Source organism: Tachypleus tridentatus, chromosome 3 (genome assembly GCF_004210375.1).
Source record: "Tachypleus tridentatus isolate NWPU-2018 chromosome 3, ASM421037v1, whole genome shotgun sequence".
NCBI classification, from domain to species: Eukaryota; Metazoa; Arthropoda; class Merostomata; order Xiphosura; family Limulidae; genus Tachypleus; species Tachypleus tridentatus.
The window spans coordinates 30,300,136-30,322,512 of record NC_134827.1 but is presented as its reverse complement, the minus strand read 5'-3'; the positions used below and the strand labels follow the sequence as shown (position 1 = coordinate 30,322,512).

General features: G+C 33.3%; 1 protein-coding gene across 2 annotated transcripts in view; it reads left to right on the top strand.

The window, feature by feature from the left end:
- The window catches only part of LOC143246626 (cell adhesion molecule Dscam1-like), a 158,893-nt gene that overhangs the window by 98,553 nt on the left and 37,963 nt on the right, over positions 1 to 22,377 (top strand). For both annotated transcript variants that reach the window (XM_076493665.1, XM_076493664.1), the window contains exons 5-10: positions 608 to 725; positions 7,722 to 7,885; positions 10,557 to 10,826; positions 11,956 to 12,363; positions 15,146 to 15,307; positions 15,873 to 16,160. In XM_076493665.1, coding sequence (XP_076349780.1) covers positions 608 to 725; positions 7,722 to 7,885; positions 10,557 to 10,826; positions 11,956 to 12,363; positions 15,146 to 15,307; positions 15,873 to 16,160 — 1,410 coding nt within the window. The remainder of the gene's footprint in view (positions 1 to 607; positions 726 to 7,721; positions 7,886 to 10,556; positions 10,827 to 11,955; positions 12,364 to 15,145; positions 15,308 to 15,872; positions 16,161 to 22,377) is intronic.

Sequence of the window (22,377 nt, the reverse complement as noted above, 5' to 3'; positions counted from 1 at the left end):
GACATAATTTACACAAAGTTTATAATCATAGCGCAGTTAAATAGTTGAGGTATTTATTTACCACTTTCCACCGAGTGAAAGGCCCGGCATGGCCAGGCAGTTTAGGCACTCGAATCGTTATCCGAGGACCACGGATTCGAATCCCTGTCACACCAAACTGCTCGCCCTTTCAGCCGTGGAGGCATTATAATGTGACGGTCAATACCACTATTCGTTGGTGAAAGAGTAGCCCAAGAGTTGACGGTGGGTGGTGATGACTAGCTGCCTTCTCTCTAATCTTACACTGCTAAATTAGGAACAGCTAGAGCAGATAGCCCTCGTGTAGTTTTCCACGAAATTTAATACGAACACATCAGATGTGCAGAAGATAATCAATTAGACATAATTTCTTAAAATATTAGCTTTATCTTGATGATGCAAAGAAATCCAATGTTTGTTTTCTTGTACGCACGCGTTAATAATAACAAATAATTGGACTAACCCGTCAACTGATAATGGTTTTAACTACAGTTTCATTTCAATGGTTCTATTGTCACACTCTTTCACGTTAACCCTAAACTGAATTTCCTTACAAAATAAGTTGTACATCGTAATTTCTTTTCTCCAGATCCTCAAGGCGAGTCGGCTCCAAACATCTTAGACAGACAACATTTGGTGCAGGCCACAGAGGGCGACACCGTCGAACTTGTCTGTGTTGCTCAAGGGTTTCCTGTCCCCACATACAGGTACCTTTATCAAAATACTAAATTTATATCAGTTACATAAATTGACTGCAAATTAGTTCATGGTTGATTTTCACGATTAAAACGAAGTAAAACTTTATTTTGGCCTTAGCAACAACAGAAAAACGTATAACATCTAAACGATGTTCCAGATTCTCTCCCAAAATCATCGCCAGATGGCTAAGCCGCTCGTAACCCAAGGGTCGCGGGCTCGAATTCTCGTCACGGGAAACATGTTTGCTCTTTCAGCCGTGGGGGCGTTATAATGTGACGGCCAATCCCACTATTCGTTGGTTAAAAAAAGTATCCCAAAAGTTGGCGATGAGTGATGACGATTAACTGCCTTCCCTCTAGTTTTACACTGCAAAATTAGGGACGGCTAGTGCAGATAACCCTCGAGTAGCTTTGCACGAAATTCAAAACAAACAAACTCTCCCAAAATAAACCGTTCAGATAAATATACGTATCAAGCACGCTCAAAATATCTCATTTAATTAATAATGTCGTATTGTCAAGCTAATTTTAATTTATGAATTTGTTTAGAAAAACAGGAATGTTCACCTGCTTCGTATCACGATTTCGTGAGATTCTAAAACAGAACAATGAAGTTGATGTTAAATCACGAGTTTTTATCTTTACTGCTTTGCTTACACTTCAATTAAAATATATAATAGAAACTTCATTAGTTAAATATTCGAGAACAATCGAGTTTTATACTGACATTCCTAATCAAATTTCTCTGGTTTGGATTATGTACTTTCTCATTAACGTGTGGATGAAAGTCAGTTGGGTAGGTGCCAGTCTAAAGTTGTGTTGTGGTTACGTTTTCTAAGTTACAAACGTTTTTCTAAGCATCAATTGGACTCGTTAATGGTTGTTTCAAAAATCTGTCATCGTTCATCCGTTGCTTACGTCACTGAAACGAACGTACGCTTCCTATCTTTGGAATCACACGACAGAATTCTAAAGTGTTACGTCATTCTCTAACTATCGCTAATCATCGCTAATTACTGAGAATATTACAATAATTTCTAACAAGTAAATGAAATTCAATTCTCATTTTCTGTTTATTAGAATTTTTATTTTTATTCAATAGTTTTTTTTTTTTTTTAAACAAGATGATTTGTTTAACCTCATATCATTACGATAACAATAAGTTTTTCTCACAACAGGACATGGCTCGATATGGCCAAGCGTGTTGAGGTGGGGAGCTCTTGAATAATAGCTGTAGCGATACAAAATAATTTTACCTTTGAAATAATAAATCTATAAATTTATCTATAAGCCTGCGCAAAGCGAGATTCATATGCTCTGTTCGTGTTGATTAAGCAGTGCAAATTTTACTCACCATCGTTTTTAATTATAATTAGTCTTGCTTTTCTTTATAAGGCACGACATGATCAGGTGTTTAAGGCACTCAACTCGTAATCTGAGGGTCGCGGGTTCGAATCCCCGTCGCGCCAAACATGTTCGCCCTTTAAGCCGTGGGGGCGTTATAATGTGACGGTCAAACCCACTATTCGTTGGTAAAAAAAAAGTAGCCAAAGAGTTGGCGGTGGGTGGTAATGATTAGCTGCCTTCCCTCTAGTCTTACACTACTAAATTAGGGACGACAAGCGCCGATAGCCCTCGTGTAGCTTTGAGCAAAATTCAAAAACAAACACACTACAACTGGACATGTGTTCTGTAGGATCTTAAATTTTAAATCGTTCATGTCATTATAAAAAGATTGAAAGGAAATGATTTCAAGACAAGCAACGTTATAAAGTTTCAGATACTGACAAAATAAAAAGGGAGTCAGCAGTGGTTTTATTGACTTAGTAATTAGCAAGCCATTTTCTTCTTCGGCTATTGGATAATAGGAAGAAAACTGAAACAGAACCGTTTCATAAATCACGTTATTTTAAAAAAATGTATTTTCATAATGAAAGGCTCAAAGAAAGATTGCTGTGTAATTAACTATGTATATATAATTATTTATTTTACAAATGTGAATTTTTCTTTTGGAATTTCGCGCAAAGCTACACGAGGGCTATCTGCGCTAGCCGTCCTTAATTTAGCAGTGTAAGACTAGAGGTAAGGCAGCTAGTCATCACCACCCACTGTCAACTTTAGGGCTACTCTTTTACCAACGAATAGTGAGTGGGATTGTCTGTAACTTTATAACGTCCCCACGGTTGAAAGGGCGAGCATGTTTGGTGCGACGGGGATTCGAACCTGCGACTCTCAGATTACGAGTCAAACGCCTAACCTGGGAAAGCCAGGCATGGCCAGGTGGTAAAGGCACTTGATTCGTAACCTTAGGGTCGCGGGTTCGAATCCCCGTCCCATCAAACATGTTCGTCCTTTTACCCATGGTGCGTTATAATGTTACGGTCAATCCCATTATTCGTTGGTAAAAGAGTAGCCCAAGAGTTGGCGGTGGGTGGTGATGATGAGCTGTCTTCTTTCTAGTCTTACACTGCTAAATTAGGGACGGTTAGCGCAGAAAACTCTCGTGTAGCTTTGCGCGAAATTCAAAACAAACAAGTTTTTCCGTGGAGTTTTATATTTGTTGTCATCTGCTGGCTGTAATAAACGGTAGATCGTAACATAATTACAAGGTCACAAAACATCTAAACTGTGATTGGGAAAGATAGTTTCTTCTCCTAACAAATTGTCATATTTGTCTTATACTTGAGTATCCTAGCACTATTTAATTAAGGTCATATGGTAAAAATGGTAGTGTGAGAAAAAGTGTCGTGTTTATTACTGAGGACAGATTGTTGTTATATTTAATTTATTATTTAAAGCTGTTTTACGTATCAGTACGCTTACTGCTAAGAACTTTCGACAATATGTCAAAAAGTGAGGTTTTATCAGTTTTAAAACTAAGCTACATTACTTTAATATTACACATGCTACTCTATATACAGCCAATACTTTCTGAGATATTCTTTCTTATCGCCTCCCCCACCTCGATGGTAAAGCCGAATATCATCGAACTTACAACTCCAAAAACTGGGTTTCGATACCAGTGGTTGGCAGAAATCAAACAGCCCACTGTGCAGCTTTGTGCTTAACTGCAAACAAGCTCTTTCTTTTCCAATACCACTGCCACACGGGAACGGCATGGCCAGGTGGTTAAGGCGTTTGACTCGTAATATGATGGTCGCGGGTTCGAATCCCCGTCGCACCAAATATGCTCGCCCTTTCAGCCGTGGGGGCTATATAATATGACAGTAAATCCCACTATTCGTCGATAAAAGTGTAGCCCAAGAGTTGGCGGTGGGTGGTGATGACTAGTTGCCTTCCCTCTATCTTTCACTGCTAAATTAGGGACGGCTAGCGTAGATATTCCTCGTGCAGCTTCAAGCGAAATTTAAAAAAAAAAACGAACCGCATACGTTCGTAGTATAATGTCAACAACCTTTCATATCGTCTTCCCTGTTGACCACTGAAGACCAAGAAATAACAACTACCTTAATCAATGCACACTTGTCTTCAGAAGGGTTTTACTGGCATAAAGTTTCGTTTTCCTTCACAATATATATATTGAGTTTCAATCAGGTGACTCTGTTGGCCACCCTTGTTGTTCTAGTTGTTGTTGTTTTTATTCCAAGCTTCATAAATGGCTATCTGTTCTCAGACCGATGCAGAGAATTAAACCCCATATTCAGGCTTTGTAAATCCTTACATTTACCCCTGACACAACAAAGGTTGTACAAGGTTCTACGCCTTTAACGATTTTTGCCTTATTTATATATACGTTTGTGTAGACAGTTAATGTTGAAGCTAATTTGAGATGTACATAAAGTACAAACACGTCACGTAGGTGTAATTTATGTTACATATAGATTGCTGCTTCGACAACTGTAACACGTAATTAAGTTTCATATATTTGTGTCGTAAAATTAATTTTCTGGATCAGTTTTAAAACTGTTAACCTTAATGTAGTGATGCTTTCTTTTAATCTAACGAAAGTGAAGCGATGGGTGATACATAATCTGGATGTGGGTGACGCACATTCAGCTCATTTTGTAGCTTTAGGCTTAAAAATAACTACAACAAATGAACTGCAACTTCGCTAACGTATCAGAAGAAAGATTTGGTTTTGGTTTTCTTAACTTATTGTTACTTGTACTATTTGGTTTTGGTTTTCTTATTTTATTGTTGTTTGTAGTATTTTATTTCCACTTACGTATTTATTGACATATGCAAAAAAAAACAACAAAAACTAAAATGTAAAAAGAACCGTAAAATTTGCCGGTTAGTTGATAGTTACTACTGAACCGTATTAAAACATGAGAATGTGTTACTACACTACTGTTTCCTTCTCAGGATCACTCGTGTGAATTGTTTGTTTTTAATTTTCTATTTTTAAAAGACCACCCCCCGATAAACCACGTGGCTCGGTTTTCCTCAGTGGACACAGCAGGTCGCCCAATGTGACTTTGTTCTGAAACATACAACCGTTTTCAAAAAACTAGCTAAGTAAAGATAATTTCCCTTTTAGTTTAAATATGTCAACTACAATGTATCACGAACTTTGATGTCTTCATACGAGTAAAACTATCACGCAAAATAATTACAGCTGTAATACCAAGCCTTGGATAAAAAAAAAAACAACACAAGACAGGTACGTTAAAGTACACCATTTCGTTTTACACTTACATTTAACATGCACCTGCGGAAACTGTTATTAAATCTCGTGGTCCTACACGAAACTATTAGCTACGATTTTATATGGCATTCTGTTCTATTTAGAAAAAATGGGACCGACATGACCAAGCGTGTTAAGGCGTGCGACTCGTAATCTGAGGGTCGCGCGTTCGCATCCCTGTGACGCCAAACATGCTCGCCCTTTCAGTCGTGGGGGCGTTATAATGTGACGGTCAATCCCACTATTCGTTGGTAAAAGAGTAGCCCAAGAGTTGGCGGTGGGTGATGATGCCTTCCCTCTAGTCTTACACTGCTTAATTAGCAGTAGCTTTGTACGAAATTCAAAAACAAACAAACAAACTAGAAAGAATGACGTAGAAAGATAAGTTATTTAATCACAACTTACGTGGAGAGAAAATAAAATACGATAAAGTTCTAATATCGCAAGTTATCAAGGAAAGAAAAACACAATTCATTTTCACTCTCTATTGATTTATGTTCAGACTGGTATTGATTTTAGTTTGGCTAATGCAAGTTTTAGTTTTTTACCGTAACTAATAAATACACAGTAAAGTGGCTTATTAAAGTATAATTAGTTGAACTTTAAAATCACTTAATGAATATGAAATTTATTTATGTCTCTATGAAGAAAATATAAAAGTTTCCAAAGATTATGACACAAAATATTCTTATAAATAGACAAGAATATTCTGAAGATAAACTTTTCGTTATCATTAATATCGAGTAATTTACACGGGCCTGAGATGGTTTTATTGTCTTGAAATGTTGACATGTTCTACAGTAATTCCTCTACAATGAATCCGAAAATATCTTGTTTTTTTTCCTCTGGACCCGGCATGGCCAAGCGTTTTAAGGCGTTTGACTCGTGATATGATGGTCGCGGATTCGAATCCCGGTCGCACCAAACATGCTCGCCTTTTCAGCCGTGGGAGCGTTATAATGTTTCGGTCAATCCCACTATTCGTTGTAAAAGAGTACCCCAAGAGTTGGCGGTGGGTGGTGATGACTAGCTGCCTTCCTTCTAGTCTTACACTGCTAAATTAGGGACGGCTAACGCAGATCGCTCTCGTGCAGCTTTGCGCGAAATTCAAAACAAACAAACTTTTTTCCTATGACGTAAAACATGTTCACAAACGTTATATGTGCTTTACACGAGTGAATTATTCTAACTGACTTTTGGTCAATTTTGTGATGCTTGAAAAGTATTGACAACAACCGTCTATAGATTTCTCTAGACCAATCGCTATTTGAGAGCCTAATCGATCGTTCTAGAACCCGCGAGAAACACGCCATTATTACGTAAACGGTTAACAAGTCGCATGACGTGTCATTTCTGGATAGTGTTTGTTTGTTAGATTTTTTTAAATATTAACTATTCATTGCCACGACAACATGAGGTTATATAAATGACTCGAACATATTTAAAAAGAATTAATATTCTTTTGAAAAATCTAGGTAGCTAAATTATGTAAAATCCGTTATTATAAAGAAAACAACTTTTATGAATTTTAAATTCTCAAGACTGTATTATTAAAGCAGCTTTATGATTATCTCTGTATATATAAATGTACTCATTTTATACAGTAATATAAAATTGAAATATATAAATAACTTAGACCTAATTAACAGTTATAATAGTTATTAACAGCGTATTTGTTATTTTTTTCTTGGATTTCATAATTTTATGTGTGAAAACATTTTAAATATTTCTCATCACTATATTTAAATAACTTACGAATATGTTATTTTTAAACACTTCGCCGAGTTTAATATACTTCTCTGTATAATTAAATTCAGCATTAAAATGCTCGTTAAAATGTTCTCATTTGCCCTTAAAAAAAAAATTTCTTAATGAATATTCCTTGTTCTCAAACAAATTTCTTTATTGTAGAGGACTTAGTGTGAACTGCTAATTGAAAGGGTAGCGCTTACAGTTAAGTTAATTTTGTTTGTTTGTTTGTTTGTTTGTTTTAAATTTCGCACAAAGCTACTCGAGGGCTATCTGTGCTAGCCGTCCATAATTTAGTAGTGTAAGACTAGAGGGAAGGCAGCTAGTCATCACCACCCACCGCCAACTCTTGGGCTACTCTTTTACCAACGAAAAGTGGAATTGACCGTCACATTATAACGCCCCCCACGGCTGGGAGGGCGAGCATGTTTGGCGCGACTCGGGCGCGAACCCGCGACCCTCAGATTACGAAGCGCACGCCTTAACGCGCTAGGCCATGCCAGGCCGTTAAGTTAATTATAATGCTCTTAAAACGCTGACCCGAGAAAGCGTTAATTTAAAATAACGTGTTTTATGACTTAGTGACTCCTTATTTCTTCATTGTTAAGATGGTACAAGGAAGGACGGCTAATCTACGGAGGACATCGAGTGCTACATGTGGACGGATCTTTGATTCTGCAGTACGTGAGCTCGGCTGACTCAGGAAATTACGTTTGTGTGGCAAACAATACAAAAGGCGAAGAAAGTGTGGATACGAACGTCATTGTTTACGGTACATTGTTTAATTTGTTACCAGTCTGTCGAATCTATTAACATAGTTAATTAAGAGAATACTTAATTAGTTAGGCTTACACTCAGACTTCTGCTAAGGTGGTAAAGGTTTACATTTTGAAACATCGAGGTAAGTGTAATCTTGTTTAATCTACGCTTTTGACGCGCATTGCTTGACTTTTTTTAAAACAGAAACAGCTTGATTGAACGTATATTACAATCTTGTAATTTATCAGCGCTTCAAAATTTATTGCAAATAAAAAAATCTTACTTTTAATCGTTCTTGCGCTTTAGACGACTATTAAAAATGCAAATAGTTCTCTTTTTACATATCTGGCATGTCAATTGTAAATATAAAGCTGTCGGTGTTAGAAGTTTGAAAATATAATTCTTTCTCAAATTACGTGATGTGTGCATGTGGTATTTTCAGGTGGAAACTGATTTCCTGGCAATTAGATAGTTAGACTTGCTAATAACAGTAGGTTCTCTAAGGAAATAAGAATCTGTTAAATTGACTGAAGAGCAACAAAACATACAGCAACAACAAAAAAGCATACATATTTACGTGAAATAGTCACTTCTGCTGTTATTATCTGCACAGCTTTTTCTCGCGGGGTATACATCTGTATAAGTAAACACAATTGTCGTAAGATAAACCTTTATTCAGAGAAACACAAGTGGAAATGAACTAAGAAGATGCACCTGAATTCAATAGGTAAACTCGGTTTCTTTGTTCAGTAGACGGCATCGCCTTTGTTGTAACAGAATATTTTGCGGGCAGTAAAATTCAGAAAGTGTCAGCTCAACCAGGAAAGGATACTAACATCACTAGTTCTCTCAGTCCAGATGTTATATGTTAATGCAATGTTCCCTTGAGTAGAATAAACATTATCTACTGTTAAAGAACAAAGAAAGAAAAGAATTAGAACAAGCTTATCTCAATGTTTTATGGACCACGTGCTTAAACTAAAATTGCATACAAATTAACCTCACAAAAACGTTTAAAAATTCTCTTTTAACTGAAAACAGGTATAAGATATGTTATACCTGAATATCACATGTATTTTATTAATTCTATTGGTACAAAACATTGATTTTCAAAATCTCAAAATCTTCGAAATTAAGAAACCAGTTTTAATACTTCTAAAGTTAATTTTATTAAAAGGAGATTTTCCTAAAGCATGATTTAAATTTGGAGTTACTTAATCAAGTTGAATGTACCGTATTTTAATTCCTTCTTTTAAATTTATATCAAAAAATATTGAATAGCTAGTGAACTAACTAATCTGTATTTAGAATAAAAATATATTATTAGCTGTTGATAATTACGTACTTTAAAGGCCCGGAATGGCCAAGTGGTTAAGGCACTCGACTTGTAATCCGAGGGTCGCGATTTCGAATCCCAGGCACACCAAACATTCCCACCTTTTCAACCGTTATAATGTGGCGGTCAATCCCACTATTTGTTGGTAAAAGAGGAGCCCGAAAGTTGGCGGTGGGTGGTGATGAGTAGTTACCTTCCCCCCTAGTCTTACACTGCTAAATTAGGGACAGGTAGCCATCGTGTAGCTTTGTGCGAAATTCAAAAACCAATCCACTCAACTGCGCGCCTTACAAACATCATATTTCGTGAAAGTCTTATCATAAAAGTAAGTCATTATTAACAAATTTTCCTTTAAAGAAAGAAATTCTCTTAAAACACTTCATGAGAAATACTTAGAACATCTTCCAAAAAACAAATATTATGAAGTGAAGTTACAAACATATCTTTAACACCTACATTTACTACTGTCCTTAATTTCTAGTTGGGCCCGGCATGGCCAAGCGCGTAAGGCGTGCGACTCGTAATCCGCGGGTTCGCGCCCGCGTCGCGCCAAACGTGCTCGCCCTCCCAGCCGTGGGGGCGTTATAATGTGACGGTCAATCCCACTATTCGTTGGTAAAAGAGTAGCCCAAGAGTTGGCGGTGGGTAGTGATGACAAGCTGCCTTCCCTCTAGTCTTACACTGCTAAATTAGGGACGGCTAGCGCAGATAGCCCTCGAGTAGCTTTGTGCGAAATTCCAAAACAAACAAACACACAAACAATTTCTAGTTAAAACTTTATTGTTCACGTATAGGATTACTTTTGTGCGAAGTGAAAATAATTTCCATGAACCGGCTTAATAAGTGTTATTATTCGTAAATTAATTGCTCTAAGTTTTCCAGGTGGCTGATTGATTGATTTAATGTATGATGTTTTAACGTATTTACCAGTAAGCGCACTTAGATGTGTAGTGATATGGTTTGAACTGTTGATTTTAATGCGTATAGCCTATCGAGTAGCCAAAAAAGGGTTCTAGTGTATAACTACAACTCGTAACTAACATTTGTCCCTACTCAGATGTTTCTGACACTTATGTTCTAATGGTTATGAATACCCTGTACATTCATTTCTTAGAGTTTAATGGTGACTTCCTCCAATGTAATCATCTCGTATTCACTCTTGAAATTTCAAACAGTACAGTTCACTGGTGGCCACAGTTGTTGGATTGCTACTACTTGATGGTTTATTTCTTCTATTTTGTATTCATAACACTTCAAACAATATATTGTTAAGTTTTACGTCTTCTTTTTATAAACATTTTAAAGATTGTTATACCTGTAATGACAAGTCTTTTGATGTTCCATAAAGCTTCCCTTTCTGCGTATATCATGCCACAAGATCATGTCGCTGTTGTTGGCGACCCCATGACGTTAAACTGCTCCTTAACGGGCTATCCAGTCTCCACTGTTCAATGGATGAAGGATGGAGGCCCTCTATTAACGAATTCAAGAATAAGGCTAATAAAGCAAGAAATACTGTACTTCTCAGTTGTGAAAAGAGAAGACAGAGCAATGTACCAGTGTTTCGTTTATAATGACATGGAATCAGCCCAGGGAACAACAGAACTGAAACTGGGAGGTAAGTTTATTAAAATTGGAAGTTGTTATTAAAATAGATCAAAACACTTCTGGTGAAGAAGATATCATTCTTTAAAACTGTTTGCGTTTTTAGATTGTTCTCATCCAGATGGTAGACACTATCCCCATGAATTCCTCGAAAATACTGACCCATAATAGATAAGGATGTATGTGAAGATAGTCACCGTGTTCCCTTTATCTTGATGGTAAACAAAATATCAGCATTCTATTAACTGAACTAAAATAATAACCAACAGGTGATTTGTGTACGATGATAAGACGAATGTCACGCGTTATGTCGAGCAAGTAGAAACGTTAAGAGATATGATTTGAGATAAACATTTGATGTTTTACCTCGCTTTTTCATCAGAATTTTGTAATACCTTTTTTTTTATCTATTTTTCTGAATCTTCAATCACAGGTGACATCTTTTATTTCTACGTTCTTGAGAAACAATATATTTTATGAACCCTTAATATATCTACTTGCTTCCTTAAAACAACAACAACAACGAAAAAATAATTTAAGAAAGAGGGTCAGGCGTGTTCTCGTGGCTATCATGCTCAAACTACAAATCAGAGAGTTCTATGTTCGAAACCCTTTGCTGAAAATGCAGTCATCATTTTGGAGTCACGAGGAAGCTGTAAATGTGACGGTCAAATTCCACTGTTAGGTCAGACAGGAGTAGACCAAGAGTTGGCAGTGGGTTCTGTGAACTCGCTTCCTTCTCTGTCTAGTCAATATGTTAAAAATCATGAACAGTTGTGGACAAGTAATTCTCTTTGTAGCCTTACACAAAATTCTGAATCAAAACCAAAGAACTTGAGAAAGAAGTAAAATGTTTTTGTTTTAAAAAATATATATTAAAACTATAACTTGCATTCTGTAAACTAGTTACTAACCAATAGAATTCTAAGTTCGAGTATTTCTCAAAATAGTTTTACTTGGTAAAGTTTTCCCCCGATATTAAACAGGAAATATATCGTTAATATAAATTTAAATTATAAAATTAATTTCAAAGATTATACATCTTCAAAAGAAATTTAAAAGACACAAATCTCTCTTTCTGTGTTTGTCAGTAGAATGTTTGTTGTGGTTTTCTTCACCTATTCTTTATCCATTTTTTTCAGAGGTGTCTCCGAAACTTGTATTAACGTTTACAGAGCAGAACTTGAAACCTGGTGTTGATCTTTCGTTAAGCTGCTCAGCTTCTGGTAATCCTTTACCTCAGATCACGTGGACCGTGGAGGAACTTGGAATTCCAGAGTCATCTCGGATCCGAGTAGGCGACTATGTAACGTCAGAAGGTCACGTGGTTAGCTATGTTAACATTAGTCATGTAAGAGTAGAGGACGGAGGAGAATATTCGTGTATGGCAACAAATATGGCGGGAGAAATGAAACATTCTGCAGCTGTTAATGTTTACGGACCTCCAGTTATCCGACCAATGAGAAATATTTCTGTTTTGGCTGGAGACACTATGATTTTACGATGTCCAGTGGCAGGTTTCCCAATAACTTCCATCACGTGGACACAAGGTTGGTGTTTTTAACTCAGCATTTGTTGTTTCTATTGTCACTTCAATTACTTCAAACATAAAACCTTGTTTATAAATTATAAATAGAGGATAGTGACAGTATGGCGAGCTACAATTGAATTTCAATGAATTGAATAACAAGACATTTTTTTCCTAAATTGAAAAGCATTAGACAGTTACATACTAAATTCAAAAGTTTGGAATTATGTATCTTGTACTAAACCTCGGATTCTACTGTTAAATTCATTTCATTCATCTTAAAATAGTTTTGGTTAGAAATTATTAGTTGAAACCAATGAAATGTTAGACGAAAATGTTTTGATAATAGTTTGTGTGATCTTTTCGTTTACATAAGTTTTAATTTTTAAAAAATCTTTCACTGTTTTGTAATTTTCCGGCCCCTCTGGGTTGGTGGTAAATCTACAGACATAAAATGCTAAAATCAAGGGTTTGATTGCCCTCGCTGGACACAGCAGATAACCTGATGTGGCTTTGTTATAAAAAAACCAACACACAAACACACTTGTAGTTTTTCTCTGATAATTCTTTCTCTCAAAAGACCCGATTATCAGAGAGCTTTTCTTCATTTCATCTCTCAAAAGTCAAGGAGTGTCTTTCAAACATATTTGGATGATTTAATCTTTTCTAATTAAAGTGGTTTATGGGTCTGTCATATGTCTAGTGTCAAAGAAATACATTTGTCAACTTTCTGAGGAAAACAAACACTACAATTGAAACATATGAATAAATGAAATATGCCAACGTGTTTCTATACATTTCCGGGATAGCCACAAGAATTCTTTGGCCATTGGGACAGAGCACCTTGCATTCGCAAAAATATTATTGAATTAATGAACTACGTGCAATATTCTAACTTCAATCTCTGTTTTTCTGTACAGATCCTGAAACCCCACTGTAATTTTCGAACACCAAAACCACCATCTCAGGCAGTAGCACCCATTGCTTCAGGTCAATATACAAAATTCTCACTCTGATATTTCTCTTTCAGCACAAATCTTCACAGACTCTCTGAGCCTTAAGACTTTTATTTCAGGCAAAAGCAACCCAAGTTCAGGTCACTCCGAGTCTACACACTCCAACATTTATCTTTAATACAATTATTTGCACACTCAGTATGTATATTAACTCCTGTTCCTATTTAAGTTTATGTTGTAAAGGTCTTTAAGGAATAATAAATACTTTATCTAGCATAGTGGTCAATTATTTTTGCTTTCCAAATAAAGACAAAAACGATTAACAGAGCTGTTAATCCTGTCGATATGAAAGATAGATTGAACGTGAACAATGGTTATTGTTTGGGTGTAATCACAGCAACTTCCCTCACATATTGAGATAACGTTTTACAACAACTGTAACATTATATCTAATGATCCATTTTTTTATATGTCATAACCTGCAACCAATTGCCTTTTTTTAGGTCTACCTGGCCATGTAGAACCCGCGACCCTCAGGTTACGAGTCGAGTTCCCGTCACACCAAAGATGCTTGCCCTTTCAGCCGTGGGTGCGTTATAATGTCACGATCAATCCCACTATTCGTTGGTAAAAGAGTAGCCCAAGAGTTGGTAGTGGGTGGTCTTACACTGCTAAATTAAGGATGGCTAGCGCAGATGGCTCTCGCGTAGCTTTACCGAAATTAAAAAACAAACAAACAAACAATTAGATCCACATTAAGATTCTAAACGTAAATGGTGTAACCAGTTTCCCTTTACAGAGAATTTAATAATTATGTATATTAACATGATATCTTATTGAACTGAAAACTCATAAATTTGTTTAACTTTTAACCATTTCCGTGCTTGTGAACATAGATTATTAAATATTTGCGTTTATTTCCAAAATTCCGAACTGAGCTCAGCACAAGAATAGTACGCACAGTCCCATAAAAACGCATTAAAAATTATTAAGAGACACTGTACGGTCGTACTTCAAGGATCATCAGAAATCATCCTGATAAAGTCACCAATAGACATTGTAAGATTATTAAACGATTGCAAGAGTTTATTTGTTTGTTTTTTGAATTTCACACAAAGCTACACGAGGGTTATCTGCGCTAGCCGTCCCTAATTTAGCATTGTAAGACTAGAGGGAAGGCAGCTAGTCATCACCACCCACCGTCAACTCTTGGGCTACTCTTTTACCAACGAATAGTGGGATTGACCGTCACATTATAACGCCCCCACAGCTGAAAGGGCGAGCATCTTTGGTGCGACGAGGATTCGAACCCGCGACCCTCAGATTACGAGTCGAACGCCTTAACCCACCTAGCCGTGCCGGGCCTAATTGCAAGAGTAAAAGATGATCCATGCAATAGACACAAACAACAATGAACAAGGTTTTTTTTCAAGTAAAAACTTCTTTCATATTGAAATGTTTATATGGCTTTACTAGCACCATCTGTTGTAAAAAAACAAATATTGTACTCTAATTAAAACATCCACGAGAGTTTAAAAATATTAAAGTGATTAGAATAAAGTTACTTCTCCCAAGCTGTACATTAAACTAAAGGGAAGCTTTTGTCCCTTGTTAAAATTTTGAGTAAATGTAAAAAAAAATTAAAAATAGATTAAATAAAAAAAATGCCTGAACAGCATTATTAGATATTGGAATAAAAGTTCAGCTAGTTCGTAGATACCCCGAAATTTATTCTTATCATGTTTTCCATAGCTTTTTACCATATCTCAGATGTTTACATGAGCCATATTTGTAACAAGTCTTCTACTAACATGCAAGATTGTTTTTTTCTTTTGAATAAACCAACAGCTGGAACTCCGCTACCAATATCACTTCGTCAGCAAGTTAAACCTAGAGGTAAGCTTCTTGTGAGAAAGTTGGATCGTGAAACAGACGAGGGAGAGTACACTTGCACAGCGAAAAACAGTTATGACCAAAGTGTCAGCGGAAAACTGTTTGTCTCTGTAAATGGTGAGTTGCTTTCCTTACGACACTGAAATAATATTATTTTTCTCAAGAACCGCTGAGACATGTCTACAAACTTTAATAAAATACGTTACGTTGTTGAATATGTGATTGATTTGTCTGAATAAAAAATAAGGAAACCAAAACTTACCAGCGCCATCTTTAAAAGCGTGGTGTATTTTGCTGCATTCGTAATGAAGGTTAAAATTTATTAAATTCTCGTTTTAACAAGATACTTATAAGGGTTATGAGGTACTTACTGATACGCATTATGTACAGTAACTTCCTAAGTATTTATTTATTTCTCATTTTGAAGCTCTTAGCAACAATACGATTTTTCTCTGAATATTTTTGACCAACATATGAAATTCTTTAGTTACCGCAATATTACGAAGTGCATGAAAATGTTTCGGAAAAGTTTCCTCTAGACGTTTTGTCTACTTGTTATAAGCGTTGATTCAGTTTTTCGCACGTACAATAAACATGTTGTTTTCTGCAAGTGTTTAAAACTTGTTATACCAATAATCCCCGTCGGTACCTTGACTCATGTACTGTTTGTATATCTGTATAGTGGGGCCACATATTGACGAAGATGTCTTTCCTGAGAAAAGGACTGCAACAGAAGGAGAAAGAGTAAAACAACTGTGTACTATTGTTAAAGGAGATCCACCGATAAGGATCACGTGGGATAAAGATGGCGTACCGTTGAATCGAGATAGAGGTAAAAGAATACAAAGTCTAGACGACTCTTCCTTGCTGGTACTGAAACACGTGAAGTTTGGGGATTCAGGAAATTACACGTGCCACGCCTCCAACGCAGTAGCATCGGACAGTAGAACAACGGAACTGATCATCAATGGTAACGTCACGATAGATTTGTTAATTATGTCACTCTGTAGTGGCTGCTTCTTGTGGTCCTTGTTAGAGGTCTTTATTTTGTTTTTGAACTTCGCGCAAAGCTACACATGGGCTATCTGCGCCAGCCGTCCTTAATTTAGCAGTGTAAGATCAGAGGAAAGGCAGCTAGTCATCACCGCCCACCGCCAACTCTTGGGCTACTCTTTTACCAACGAATAGTGGGATTGACAATCACATTATAATGCCCCCACGGCTGAAAGGGCGAGCATGTATGGTGCGACGGGGATTCGAACCCGCGACCCTCGGATTACGAGTCGAGGGCCTTAAACACCTGGCAATGCCGGACCTAGAGGTCTTTACGATATGTTATACTTTGTTATTCATAAAGACTTTTAATGGTAAGTTTTACACAGCACTTGTTTTAACATGGTTGGCACTGGATCAATCGAGCTGAAGAAAACATATGCGTTCAAACGATGGTCTTGAGTCAATGGTTACATGGAGAAATATTCGTTAAACATTAATGGTAACTAACAACTAGAAATTATTTTTTAAAAACAAAGTTAAAGAGCATTATAAGTAATCTTACTTCAAAAATTACTTTTTACGTTACAATCAAACTCGTTGTTGTATTACATTTACACTATTAAATCAAGATGAACAATTTAAACGTCAATAAAAGTTTGAACAAATAGAACACAAAATTAAAAAAAAAATGAAGTTTGATGACTCAGTTTTATTGCCTCAATATAAGATACTTTATAAAGTTTGGTGACTTACTTTTATTGTCTCAATATAAGATACTTTATAATGTTTGATGACTCAGTTTTGTTGTCTCAATATAAGATACTTTATAAAGTTTGATGACTCAGTTTTGTTGTCTCAATATAAGATACTTTATAAAGTTTGATGACTCAGTTTTATTGTCTCAGTATAAGATACTTTATAAAGTTTGATGACTCAGTTTTGTTGTCTCAATATAAGATACTTTATAAAGTTTGATGACTCAGTTTTATTGTCTCAATATAACATACCTTATAAAGTTTGATGACTCAGTTTTATTGTCTCAATATAAGATACTTTATAAAGTTTGATGACTCAGGTTTATTGTCTCAATATAATATACTTTATAAAGTTTGATGACTCAGTTTTATTGTCTCAGTATAAGATACTTTATAAAGTTTGATGACTCAGTTTTGTTGTCTCAGTATAAGATACTTTATAAAGTTTGATGACTCAGTTTTGTTGTCTCAGTATAAGATACTTTATAAAGTTTGATGACTCAGTTTTGTTGTCTCAGTATAAGATACTTTATAAAGTTTGAAGACTCAGTTTTATTGTCTCAATATAAAATACTTTATAAAGTTTGATGACTCAGTTTTGTTGTTTCAATATAAGATACTTTATAAAGTTTGATGACTCAGTTTTATTGTCTCAATATAAGATACTTTATAAAGTTTGATGACTCAGTTTTATTGTCTCAAAATAAGGTACTTTATAAAGTTTGATGACTCAGTTTTGTTGTTTCAATATAAGGTACTTTATAAAGTTTGATGACTCAGTTTTGTTGTTTCAATATAAGGTATTTTATGAAGTTTGATAACTTAGTTTTATTGTTTCAATATAAGGTACTTTATAAAGTTTGATAACTTAGTTTTATTGTTTCAATATAAGGTACTTTATAAAGTTTGATAACTTAGTTTTATTGTCTCAATATAAGATACTTTATAAAGTTTGATGACTCAGTTTTATTGTCTCAGTATAAGATACTTTATAAAGTTTGATGACTCAGTTTTATTGTCTCAGTATAAGATACTTTATAAAGTTTGATGACTCAGTTTTATTGTCTCAATATAAGATACTTTATAAAGTTTGATGACTCAGTTTTGTTGTTTCAATATAAGATACTTTATAAAGTTTGATGACTCAGTTTTATTGTCTCAATATAAGATACTTTATAAAGTTTGATGACTCAGTTTTGTTGTTTCAATATAAGGTACTTTATAAAGTTTGATGACTCAGTTTTGTTGTTTCAATATAAGGTACTTTATAAAGTTTGATGACTCAGTTTTGTTGTTCCAATATAAGGTACTTTATAAAGTTTGATAACTTAGTTTTATTGTTTCAATATAAGGTACTTTATAAAGTTTGATAACTTAGTTTTATTGTTTCAATATAAGATACTTTATAAAGTTTGATGACTCAGTTTTGTTGTTTCAATATAAGATACTTTATAAAGTTTGATGACTCAGTTTTATTGTCTCAATATAAGATACTTTATAAAGTTTGATGACTCAGTTTTATTGTCTCAATATAAGATACTTTATAAAGTTTGATGACTCAGTTTTGTTGTCTCAGTATAAGATACTTTATAAAGTTTGATGACTCAGTTTTGTTGTCTCAGTATAAGATACTTTATAAAGTTTGAAGACTCAGTTTTATTGTCTCAATATAAAATACTTTATAAAGTTTGATGACTCAGTTTTGTTGTTTCAATATAAGATACTTTATAAAGTTTGATGACTCAGTTTTATTGTCTCAATATAAGATACTTTATAAAGTTTGATGACTTAGTTTTATTGTCTCAATATAAGGTACTTTATAAAGTTTGATGACTCAGTTTTGTTGTTTCAATATAAGGTACTTTATAAAGTTTGATGACTCAGTTTTGTTGTTTCAATATAAGGTATTTTATGAAGTTTGATAACTTAGTTTTATTGTTTCAATATAAGGTACTTTATAAAGTTTGATAACTTAGTTTTATTGTCTCAATATAAGATACTTTATAAAGTTTGATGACTCAGTTTTATTGTCTCAGTATAAGATACTTTATAAAGTTTGATGACTCAGTTTTATTGTCTCAGTATAAGATACTTTATAAAGTTTGATGACTCAGTTTTATTGTCTCAATATAAGATACTTTATAAAGTTTGATGACTCAGTTTTGTTGTTTCAATATAAGATACTTTATAAAGTTTGATGACTCAGTTTTATTGTCTCAATATAAGATACTTTATAAAGTTTGATGACTCAGTTTTATTGTCTCAATATAAGGTACTTTATAAAGTTTGATGACTCAGTTTTGTTGTTTCAATATAAGGTACTTTATAAAGTTTGATGACTCAGTTTTGTTGTTTCAATATAAGGTACTTTATAAAGTTTGATGACTCAGTTTTGTTGTTTCAATATAAGGTACTTTATAAAGTTTGATAACTTAGTTTTATTGTTTCAATATAAGGTACTTTATAAAGTTTGATAACTTAGTTTTATTGTTTCAATATAAGGTACTTTATAAAGTTTGATAACTTAGTTTTATTGTTTCAATATAAGGTACTTTATAAAGTTTGATAACTTAGTTTTATTGTTTCAATATAAGGTACTTTATAAAGTTTGATAACTTAGTTTTATTGTTTCAATATAAGGTACTTTATAAAGTTTGATAACTTAGTTTTATTGTTTCAATATAAGGTACTTTATAAAGTTTGATAACTTAGTTTTATTGTTTTAATATAAGGTACTTTATAAAGTTTGATAACTTAGTTTTATTGTTTCAATATAAGGTACTTTATAAAGTTTGATGACTCAGTTTTGTTGTTTCAATATAAGGTACTTTATAAAGTTTGATGACTTAGTTTTATTGTTTCAATATAAGGTACTTTATAAAGTTTGATGACTCAGTTTTATTGTCTCAATATAAGATACTTTATAAAGTTTGATGACTCAGTTTTGTTGTCTCAGTATAAGATACTTTATAAAGTTTGATGACTCAGTTTTGTTGTTTCAATATAAGATACTTTATAAAGTTTGATGACTCAGTTTTATTGTCTCAATATAAGATACTTTATAAAGTTTGATGACTTAGTTTTATTGTCTCAATATAAGGTACTTTATAAAGTTTGATGACTCAGTTTTGTTGTTTCAATATAAGGTACTTTATAAAGTTTGATGACTCAGTTTTGTTGTTTCAATATAAGGTACTTTATAAAGTTTGATAACTTAGTTTTATTGTTTCAATATAAGGTACTTTATAAAGTTTGATAACTTAGTTTTATTGTCTCAATATAAGATACTTTATAAAGTTTGATGACTCAGTTTTATTGTCTCAGTATAAGATACTTTATAAAGTTTGATGACTCAGTTTTATTGTCTCAGTATAAGATACTTTATAAAGTTTGATGACTCAGTTTTATTGTCTCAATATAAGATACTTTATAAAGTTTGATGACTCAGTTTTGTTGTTTCAATATAAGATACTTTATAAAGTTTGATGACTCAGTTTTATTGTCTCAATATAAGGTACTTTATAAAGTTTGATGACTCAGTTTTGTTGTTTCAATATAAGGTACTTTATAAAGTTTGATGACTCAGTTTTGTTGTTTCAATATAAGGTATTTTATGAAGTTTGATAACTTAGTTTTATTGTTTCAATATAAGGTACTTTATAAAGTTTGATAACTTAGTTTTATTGTCTCAATATAAGATACTTTATAAAGTTTGATGACTCAGTTTTATTGTCTCAGTATAAGATACTTTATAAAGTTTGATGACTCAGTTTTATTGTCTCAGTATAAGATACTTTATAAAGTTTGATGACTCAGTTTTATTGTCTCAATATAAGATACTTTATAAAGTTTGATGACTCAGTTTTGTTGTTTCAATATAAGATACTTTATAAAGTTTGATGACTCAGTTTTATTGTCTCAATATAAGATACTTTATAAAGTTTGATGACTCAGTTTTATTGTCTCAATATAAGGTACTTTATAAAGTTTGATGACTCAGTTTTGTTGTTTCAATATAAGGTACTTTATAAAGTTTGATGACTCAGTTTTATTGTTTCAATATAAGGTACTTTATAAAGTTTGATGACTCAGTTTTGTTGTTTCAATATAAGGTACTTTATAAAGTTTGATGACTTAGTTTTGTTGTTTCAATATAAGGTACTTTCTAAAGTTTGATGACTCAGTTTTGTTGTTTCAATATAAGGTACTTTATAAAGTTTGATGACTCAGTTTTGTTGTTTCAATATAAGGTACTTTATAAAGTTTGATGACTCAGTTTTGTTGTTTCAATATAAGGTACTTTATAAAGTTTGATAACTCAGTTTTGTTGTTTCAATATAAGGTACTTTATAAAGTTTGATAACTTAGTTTTATTGTTTCAATATAAGGTACTTTATAAAGTTTGATAACTTAGTTTTATTGTTTCAATATAAGGTACTTTATAAAGTTTGATAACTTAGTTTTATTGTTTCAATATAAGGTACTTTATAAAGTTTGATAACTTAGTTTTATTGTTTCAATATAAGGTACTTTATAAAGTTTGATAACTTAGTTTTATTGTTTCAATATAAGGTACTTTATAAAGTTTGATAACTTAGTTTTATTGTTTCAATATAAGGTACTTTATAAAGTTTGATGACTCAGTTTTATTGTTTCAATATAAGGTACTTTATAAAGTTTGATAACTTAGTTTTATTGTTTCAATATAAGGTACTTTATAAAGTTTGATAACTTAGTTTTATTGTTTCAATATAAGGTACTTTATAAAGTTTGATAACTTAGTTTTATTGTTTCAATATAAGGTACTTTATAAAGTTTGATGACTCAGTTTTATTGTTTCAATATAAGGTACTTTATAAAGTTTGATAACTTAGTTTTATTGTTTCAATATAAGGTACTTTATAAAGTTTGATAACTTAGTTTTATTGTTTCAATATAAGGTACTTTATAAAGTTTGATAACTTAGTTTTATTGTTTCAATATAAGGTACTTTATAAAGTTTGATAACTTAGTTTTATTGTTTCAATATAAGGTACTTTATAAAGTTTGATGACTTAGTTTTATTGTTTCAATATAAGGTACTTTATAAAGTTTGATGACTTAGTTTTATTGTTTCAATATAAGGTACTTTATAAAGTTTGATGACTCAGTTTTATTGTCTCAATATAAGATACTTTATAAAGTTTGATGACTCAGTTTTATTGTCTCAATATAAGATACTTTATAAAGTTTGATGACTCAGTTTTGTTGTCTCAGTATAAGATACTTTATAAAGTTTGATAACTCAGTTTTGTTGTCTCAGTATAAGATACTTTATAAAGTTTGATGACTCAGTTTTGTTGTCTCAGTATAAGATACTTTATAAAGTTTGAAGACTCAGTTTTATTGTCTCAATATAAGATACTTTATAAAGTTTGATGACTCAGTTTTGTTGTT